General features: G+C 37.5%; 2 protein-coding genes across 3 annotated transcripts in view; one reads left to right on the top strand and one right to left on the bottom strand.

Moving 5' to 3' along the window:
• The window catches only part of PHF10 (PHD finger protein 10), a 15648-nt gene extending 9907 nt beyond the window's left edge, over window positions 1–5741 (top strand). The window contains exons 9-11 of the mRNA XM_017744917.1: window positions 3769–3877; window positions 4152–4340; window positions 5589–5741. Of these exons, the coding sequence (XP_017600406.1) occupies window positions 3769–3877; window positions 4152–4340; window positions 5589–5674 (384 nt within the window). The 3' untranslated portion in view covers window positions 5675–5741. The remainder of the gene's footprint in view (window positions 1–3768; window positions 3878–4151; window positions 4341–5588) is intronic.
• A 194-nt stretch (window positions 5742–5935) lies between these two features.
• CUNH6orf120 (chromosome unknown C6orf120 homolog) lies at window positions 5936–9183 on the bottom strand. Of its 2 annotated transcripts, none has more exons than XM_008643309.2 (2): window positions 9097–9183; window positions 5936–7584 (listed from the first exon to the last, which is right to left on the bottom strand). In XM_008643309.2, the coding sequence occupies exon 2, from the start codon at window positions 7538–7540 to the stop codon at window positions 6983–6985; it is 558 nt and encodes a 185-aa protein (XP_008641531.1). In that variant the 5' UTR covers window positions 7541–7584; window positions 9097–9183; the 3' UTR covers window positions 5936–6982. The 2 variants fall into 2 exon arrangements, with proteins under 2 accessions (XP_008641531.1, XP_017601122.1); XM_017745633.1 differs by lacking the exon at window positions 9097–9183 and adding an exon at window positions 8827–9051.
• Window positions 9184–9189: the final 6 nt, after the last annotated feature.

The following is a 9189-nucleotide window of genomic DNA, read 5'->3' on the forward strand; positions in this document are numbered from 1 at the left end:
TGACCCATAAAGAGGGAAAACACTAAGTTAAGGTAGGGTTGAGTGTTTACCAGTCAGGAATGCTTATTTACAGTTACGGGACAAGAAACAGTTTTGTCAGTGACAAGTTTGTACATACTTAGAATCTGTCTCAGCAAAAGTGAGCTGTTGATGACTTGCATTTTATATTCATAAATATTTACTATCTGTATTTACCAAGTTAATAGTAAATAAACTATAACTTACAATAAGAAGCTAATTTCCAGCAAGAATTGGACAGCTTTGATAAATTTCCTCTACATACAGTATCTGTACAAGTTCATAACAGACAGCAAGCTCCAGTTGCATTTTCTCTTTTCAGGAACTTACTAAGAAATGGGTGAACTGTGGATTGTGGTTTACCACATATATATATTTTTTTATGTGTAACTTTGCAAGAAGTTGTGGACATAGAATGCATTTCAGTATTCCCATGAACATGAAATCCAAAGATGAAGGCTGAAATTTTGCTTTAGCTTTGTTTAACTTGACATTAGGATTGTGTGCCACTGGTTTACAGAAGTTTCGCTTAGCTGTGAGATGCCCAAGTGTTTGATTAGTCCAATCTATTTAATGGCCTCATGAATGCATAGAGAGAGAACTGATGGAGCAGAACTTTCAGCAAAGTTTTGGACTTAAAATTGTAGAAGAGTAGTATACAGCACTGCATTTTGAAAATGGATTCCCATAGCAATTACTTATTGGTTCAAAATCACTGATCCTGTCAGTAACAAGGTCTTACTATAAACTTACAGTGCCACATCTTTGCAATGTCAGCATACCCTGCCTGCATCAACCATCAGGCTCTTGTTAAGTCAGGGGTGGTGATGATGTGTTGGGAGGGTGAGAGGATTGGCTTTCTTGTTTGTGGGAACATTTGAAAGCTTGCAATAAGCCAAATTACATGAGCTGTTTTAACTGGCGAGACAGAATGATTCTTGTTTGTGAGTCTATAAAAACACCCGATAACAATATACCTACCATATGTGCCTACATGTTAAGGCACTTTGAGCCGAAGGCTTGACTGATTCAAAATGTTTTCCCTGTGAAATCTTTATAAAACTTTTGTTCTATATTGTTCTTTAATATTGGACTATTTTTGTAGGACACTAATTTTTGGTTACATGTAGTTAAAATTGAAGGATAATTGCTATGGCATCAGCATATATATGTATAGTTATAGGCACGTTATGAGTATTACAGGATTCCATACATTTCCACTGAGTTATTTTTGAGTAAAAGAAATACTGTATTTTATATGGAGTCTTTTTTTATTGTCAGTTCTTTAACAAAGAACAATGAGCATGTGTTTTACATTTTGTCACGTTACAAGTAGCGAGTCTGTTGCTGCAGGACTGACTACTACAATTGCACACACAGGGTACTGTTAAAAGTACAGGAGATTTTTTTGCACATAAAAATGAAATGTATTGAGTATCTTTATTTTGCAACACTTCTGGTTTGGGTCAATGTATATGAAAATGTAACGCTTTGCATTCAGAATAGGATGTTATAAAAATGGTGTAGTTGGAAAGCTTACTTTGAGAGCTGCAGCACAGCAGCATGGAAGTGAAAACCTACACAGCACAAAGTCATCATTTTGAGCCCCCATTCATTTTCTCTCCTATCTTAATCCCAGTAAGATGAGGAAGTAGAAAGCAAAATTTACTCCTAATGAGATGGGATATTGTGACTTCCCATTTGGAATTAACAGACATTTTTATAGCATTTCTAAAAGCCATTTATGTTGGTAGAACTGAACTGGATTGAAATGTGAATCATCTTGATTTTCTTTTTTTTTTTTTTCTAAAAATACTTCCATACTGTTGGAACTTCATTCTTCATAGGCTGTGATTCTCACCCCCCTTAAAATGCACAGTTTCTAATGAATACAGTTTAGTGAACTAAGACTAGATGGAAGCATTGTTAATAAATGCATCTATATCAATGAGAGTTATGTGTATCAGAGTGTGACCTGCACATACCTGTAACACTGGTGTGTGTCCAAAAGGCAGCTCACTTCAGCTGGAGTGTGCTGTTGTATATTAAAGGCAGTAAAATACAAATATAAGCCAGAAGTCTGATTAGAAGAGTGTACTTGCTATTCTAGAAAAGCTCAGTTTCTTAGATTAAAACACAGTTAAAATAGCCTAAACAATGGAAGGGTAAATGCTGACACACTGACAAAGTTTAAGCATGTGCCACTTTTTTTGGGAGGAGCAGGGTATAAAGGTATACATGTAGGACACGTAGTAGAGTTAACAGTAATTGAGTTCATGTGTGGTTTTGCTTCCATAATATTTATTATTTTGTAACAATGTTTGTGTGTTAGACTTCTTTTACTGTTTTATTATATTTATGTATAAAACAGGTGGACTTTGCTTTTTTAAAATAAATAAGCAAAAAAATGTGTCTATGAATGCCTCTGTCATCTTTTGAAGGAAGTTACCTATAAACGTCTAGTGTGGTGTTTTGCTTTCTTGAATAAAATTCCTTAGACCAAACAATTTGAAGCAGGCTGTAGACATGTTTTGACATAAAAAGCAGATTGAAAACTTCAGAAAACTTGATGCAATGCAGCCTGATACTTTAAAAATGAATCAAGATATTAATTACCTTGCTAGGTGCTATCAAAAAGTGGCTGGGAAAATAAACGCACTTAAAGATAAGTTGTATTGCAAAAGATCTTTGTAATTATTTTTAAATATATATATATACACACACATATACATATATATTTGTGTTTCACTTTTTAAATTTATTTTAGAAGTAAACCCCATTCTTCTCCCCGTGTGTGATGGGTAGTTGACTGGGATTCTTGCTTACTGACAAGCTGTTTAGGGGAGAATATGCCTTCAGCGCCCTCTCCTAGCTGGGTCTTTGCAGCAACGTTGTTTTTTAAAACTGGCACTAGTCAGTTTAATATCGGTGAGCACTACGTTAATTGTAGACTACATTTCTCACTAACTTCATTATGCAGCAGTTAAAGCTCAACAATGTAACTACTGCCATGTTTCTGAAATTTGGAATGCCTTATTTCTTCCTCAGGCCTCCTCAGGATGAAACTGGTTTATCTAATGAGTTGGGACACAGAATACATAGATGTTTCACATTTTAACAGCCTGCTATTTCTCTTATCCTTTAAATGGATCTCATGGACCCAGACACACTCCAGATGATCACTTAGAAAAATTACAGATGTAAATCTGTAGTTAAATGCAAGGCTCTGCTTATAGTGGTTATGACTGGATACAAAAAGGAATGGTAATAGAAATACAGCCTTGTACAGCATAGCTAACCAGATAAGTAGAAACTGAAGATAGATAGAAAAAGCAATGTATGCAAATAAAAAATTATCTGTAATTTCCTTCATTAACAGGAAATCCACATAGTTCATAAAGTAGTATTCTGTATTGGAAGAATCTTCCTGACATTTTTCATTGTATGTCACATTTAGTTTACCGTGAGAAGAATGTTAGCTGATGAATTAATAGGAAGAGGCAAGTACATGCTTTTGATCCAATTGGATTTACATATAACTCACTGTGTATGACAAATGCAAAATTTTAGGTAGTTAAATCTACGATTTTTTTCAGTGCTGCTGCTTGTCAGTGATGGTCACATGTTTCAGGGTTCACACATCCTGACAGATAGTTTATTAATTTTAATAGTTAAGGAGATAGATGACATTTCCTGTTGAATCTGTAAATTCTTCTGGAATGAATTTATAGCCCTCTTCTACCCTTCCAGCCAAAGGTCATTCCAAATGCTATATGTGGAATTTGTCTGAAGGGTAAGGAGTCCAACAAGAAAGGAAAAGCTGAAGCTCTTATACATTGCTCCCAGTGTGACAACAGTGGTAAGTATCTACATACACTAAGTGGATTCCTAAGGGAATTTGACAGATATTTTTGTAGACATATTTAGTGGATACTATGTGTAGCAACAGTTCAGTTGCCTTTTCTGTCCTTTGTTAAGACCCCATCTCTCTCTCGTGTTCTCTGTACTCGCACACTCTGCACTGTGGGATCTCACCAGGAGGTGAGCTAAACTTCATGTTCGGTAAAAGCAAAGTCTAACTAATTTTAAATTTCATTTCAGGCATAAAAGTAATAACACTGGTTTTAATCTAGGCCACCCTTCTTGCCTTGATATGACCCCGGAGCTTGTTGCTATGATTAAGACTTACCCTTGGCAATGTATGGAGTGTAAAACGTGCATTATATGCGGGCAGCCTCACCATGAAGAAGAAATGATGTTCTGTGATGTATGTGACCGTGGTTATCACACTTTTTGTGTGGGGCTTGATGCTATCCCTTCAGGTAATAAAGTAAGAGTTACTTGTTCCCTTCCCACCTCCTCTGAGTCCTGGGCTCTCTCAGAATTAATACATGCATTGCTTTTGAAAGAATAGTTTAAAACAAGTGTGAAGGTAAGAGTAAGAAATACTGTAGGAAAGCATTCACACTGTAGGACCTGATTTTTTTACTAAGCTTTATTTCTGTATATTTGGTTGTGCACAGTTAAACCTGGCAATTCCTGTGTAGGAAATATAATTGGCTTTTACAGCATAATCCAAACAGGCTCACTTAGAACTATTTCTTTTCCATATCCACAGAATACTGAGAATAATTAGCTCTTTTCCTTGAAGAAACCTGTAAAAGAAACTGTATTGCTGCATATTGCTAGAGTATAGCTTTCACATTAATTGTGCTTTCTAAATGAAATAGTTGTCTCAATTTAATATTTGTAAATACCTCTTTAAAATACCCCTTTCATTCCCTTTTTTATTCTTGTCAAACTGGAACAGAAGTACCTCCATGGGAGACAGGCAACCTGTAGCTTTGAATTGCCCAGTCACTCATATCATCTGCCGAACTCAGGGCAGTAGAAAGAAAGTAACAGCTGGCACTGTTGCTTTACATGTAATCCTAAGTCCATTGTAAGTTCATGAATACATATTCAGTGGCAGTGACAGTATTCCCTGGACAGTACTTAAAACACGCTGTACTGCCCCATTTTGGGAAGCACTGGAGCTAGCTGTCACTTTAGTACTTTTGGTTCTGTGGCTGATTTCACTTTGAGGCTGACCTAAGAATGTAAACAAAATAGATTATATGTCTACAAAACTACAGAATTACCAAAGCAACCTTTGATCCCAGCTGTTCTAATATAAACAGTTAAATGCTTCCCCAGCTGCCATTCATTTCTGCTCTGGGTAACTTCACGACCTCACACTGTAGTCATTCACCTTAAATATGACCAGCAAACTCGAGCATCCTTTGTCAAGCTCGTACCTAATAACCACCGCCTTGGCAGTGCTGGCACTTCCTGAGGTCCATGAAGATTGGTGTAGCCAGTGGTTACACACAATGAGTCTGCAAGGGAGCATGAATTGTATATGCTGCTTTATAGAAGAGACGCTCAATTTAAAGAAAAGCATTGGTTGTTCGCATTAAAAGGAACCACTGCAAATAGATAAGCACCTAACAGAATGGTGAAGGGCTGCCTAAATAGATGAGAGAGTAACAAACTTAGTTTCCCAATAATTGATAACTTTCTTTTCTTAGGTCGCTGGATTTGTGATTGTTGTGAGAAAGACCCTCCTGTACCCAGAAGAGGAGGAAGAAGGGGTAAAAACAGCAAGGAGGGTTAAAAAGGCCCTAAAAACTTGCTGTCCAAAACTTAACTGCACAAATTAAAGTGATACTTTGGTGCTATTTAATCAACCACTCTAAGAGGAGAAATACCACTTTTTTTTTCCTTTTTACTAAATAAACTTTGTCTATATAATTAATTTTTTGTGCTACAAATCACTAATGTCCTGTCAGATGTTGAGATAGACAAACCAAATTCCCACTCAAAAAGAGAAGCCTTTCAGTAGTGAAATCTAAATTATACATGCATTTGTATAAAATTATAGTAACATACTTGTTTATTTCAGTGCACTCATCAGTAAGCTCTGTGAAAAGAAAATTAGAGAGCAATTTAAATATAGTTTATTTGCATAGCAACTGGTTATTTTGAAAGACTCTACCAAAGCAAAAAGTATTCCTGGAAAAAGTAACTTCTAAGAAAAAGTGGGCATGAGATGACCTTCTAACAAGATACTGCAAATCCCTTTTCAGCAGAAATTTTCCTTGCAAGCTAATGACTTATTCAAAAATATGTGCTTGAAAAAAAATATCAATCACAAAAACCTATCAAGGGAAGTGTAAGAAAGCCCCTCTCGAGATACCTATATACTGTGTTGTTTTTAATCAGAGATGAAAATGTCATACTGACAAGTACCAACAGCTGAAGGCTCCCTCTCCCTGCAGTAATAGCAAAGAAGCAACATGCACTTGATTCAGGTCATGGATTTGTAGTGATTATGAGTGACTGGACCAACCTGTTTGACAGATGGCTGATGTGATGTAGAGCACATGCAGTCAAAATACAGACCATCTATTCCCTTAGGTGATTGATTGTTTCCTCCTTCCTTCACCCTAAGCTCCTCAACTTCATGAATACACTCAAACACGTTGCTAATCAGTTTTACTGGAGATACTTGCTCAGAAAAGAAGCAGGTTTTATTTTTAAATGTGATCTAAATTGAGAGGGGGACTGAAGTGCAGTAGTTTATTCATTTTTCTTTATAAAATACAATAGAAAATACTGAATTGGAATTGACTTTCCTAAGCACCTATTTTAAATGAATTTAACAAGATCCCAACTATACATTCATTTTTAAGCCCTGATCTCTGAAGAGCACTGCAAATACTGTGCTGGCTGCTCATTTTACGTATTGGGGAGGATTTACAATATAAAATTAAGTATGGCTTTTTCTCCCCACTTCCTTTCTGGTTTAGGAAATGTAACCTGAATATCTCTTCAGGAAACATAATGAGTATTAAATATTACAGCAAGTCATTCATACCAATTCCACAGGATGAAGTGTGACTTAAGTCCAGTGTGTATCAATTTAAAAAAGAATTTCAAGTATTAATTTCAAGATTCCAATAAGTATAGTCCAGAAAACAGACTCCTCATCCTGAGGTTCATCTTCTGTAGACTGTGAGTATTTCTGGTTTGCCTCCATCTCCTCAGGGTTATAAGAAGCCTCGCCAAATGGGTACTGTACAACTGTTCGATCGTAGTACACCTTCATTTCAAACTCGCTCTCCAGGTGAGAGGGATGGCCGTAAATCCCTATTCCCACAGGGCGGCGGAAGTGTGCAGGCACATGGACGATGTCTTGGCCACAAGTTACAGACTGTAACTCGTACTCATCAAAGCTGGGGTGAAGTGTCACATCAGATACGTACAAGTCTGCGTCACCTTTTAAACTCCGCATCTGCAGAACTATCTTTCCCTCGTGATTTAGTCTCAAATAGCTGTAGTTTCCTGCTCCAATCTGACCTTGGACAACATGGAGAAGAATCCATTCCTCCGGTATGTCCTCCTCCTCAAAGGCATTTACCACCAATAGTACTTGAGCCGTCACAAATACTGTCAGGAGTCTTCTCCAGTGTGTTGCCATGGTCTTAAGTTGTATTTGGATTCTTCCTGTGTCCCGTGTGCTACCTTGTGAATACAAAACACAATTCAGATTTTAGTATATTCCCTTCTTGGAAGTAATCTATTACTTTTTTAAAAATTTGGTAATTTGTATAAATCCTCTCTAACCCATACAAAGTTAACTTCAATTAAGTGTGTTACATTAACTTGTATTTTTTAATAGTCACAGAAACCAGTGCTAAGATTCAGAACTTTGTCAGAATAAAATGGCTTAAGTTTCCAAAAGTTAAACAGAAATTAACCTAGCCAGCGTTCTTGCAACAGAACTGACATAGAGACTCTAGTTTCATTCTACCCGCATGCATGCCAGACTTGACAGATACCCAGAAGGGATGAAACCTAATAATGATTTTAGCTTCAGTTTAACAAACAAACAAAACAACAGTTAAGGAAAGGAAGGCTTTTGCATGCTTGAAGATGCTTAACTTTATATGAGGTACTCTAGGGCATCCTATTTGTTCTCCCATCCTCTCAACTTCAAAAGACAATAAAGGTGCAGATCTGGATGTGGATTTGAAGCAGTAGGCATTCCAACTTGCATGGAGATGGAGTTAGAAATAAAAATAAATTATCTAATGAGGTAATACATTAATTTATGACCCTGATGTGTGGCTTGTTTCTAGGACCAAATTTGGCATATTTTCCCTGAAAAAAAATGCATACTTTCAAGAAGATTTTGTTAAAAATGCTCAGCTCTTTACAGCATTTGCATACAAAAGATAAGGCTGAAGGTATCAGGACAAGGGGAAGATGGAAAGGACTGCTGCAAGATCAAGGTTCTTACAGCCTATTCCCTCCTTGCTGCACACTCCCAGTTAGGACAGCCTGAGTGTGCCTGCCACACTCCAGCACTCTAAACAGCTGCACTAAGTCTCTGTGTGCAAAGCAGCAGCTTCTAAACCTTGATGAAGGCTTCCAAAGTATATAGCTGACTGAATTTGACATGCAAATTACAGAAGCCAAAAGCCTGAACACCTTCTTGTTTAAGAGGAAGATTCTCATCCCCTCATTCCTCACAGAAGCCACAAGCCTGAACACCTTCATGTTTAAGAGGAAGATTCTCATCCCCTCATTCCTTCCAGAAGGACACTACAATTATCTGAAACCAGAAAGCTGCCTGTAAGTCGTTTTGTACCCTGCTAGCATCAAAACAAACTGCATTACTTCCATTGAGATGTCACTTAAGCATTAGAAGTTCTACAATTGAATGGATCCAGGGGAGAAAAAAACCAGAAAAAAATGCCCAACTGTTTCTGTAGTTCGACGTTTTCTGCTCCAGATGCCTCTCTACTGCAGGGCCACAATTCTGCAAAGACAGCATAAAAGAACAAGGTGCAGCATTCGCTGAACCTGCCAGACTGACAAAACTCCCTCAACGGCTACACGAAAAAACAGTCTTTTGTTTCCCCCACATCAGGGAGGTGACTCTCTGTCACTTGTACATCGAAGTAGTGACGAAAAAGCCGAGCGGAGGCACAGGAGGATCTCCACATCTGACCAGAAAATCATTAAAGTTACCTAGCAAAGAACGAAAGCATGCCGACGCTGGCGCAGCGTTCGGGAGGAGAAGCGATTCCAAGAGACCTTGGACAGAGCCACGAACGAGCAGCT

This window comes from Corvus brachyrhynchos, unplaced genomic scaffold (genome assembly GCF_000691975.1).
Source record: "Corvus brachyrhynchos isolate BGI_N302 unplaced genomic scaffold, ASM69197v1 scaffold70, whole genome shotgun sequence".
Taxonomy (NCBI): Eukaryota; Metazoa; Chordata; class Aves; order Passeriformes; family Corvidae; genus Corvus; species Corvus brachyrhynchos.

Excerpts from the sequence above, each read along its gene's own strand:
- CUNH6orf120 (XM_017745633.1), bottom strand. The coding sequence starts at position 8,899 with ATGCTGTCTTTGCAGAATTGTGGCCCTGCAGTAGAGAGGCATCTGGAG. Across the intron at positions 7,585-8,826 it reads AACGTCGAACTACAGAAACA|GTAGCACACGGGACACAGGA; the intron begins GTTGGGCATTTT and ends TGTATTCACAAG.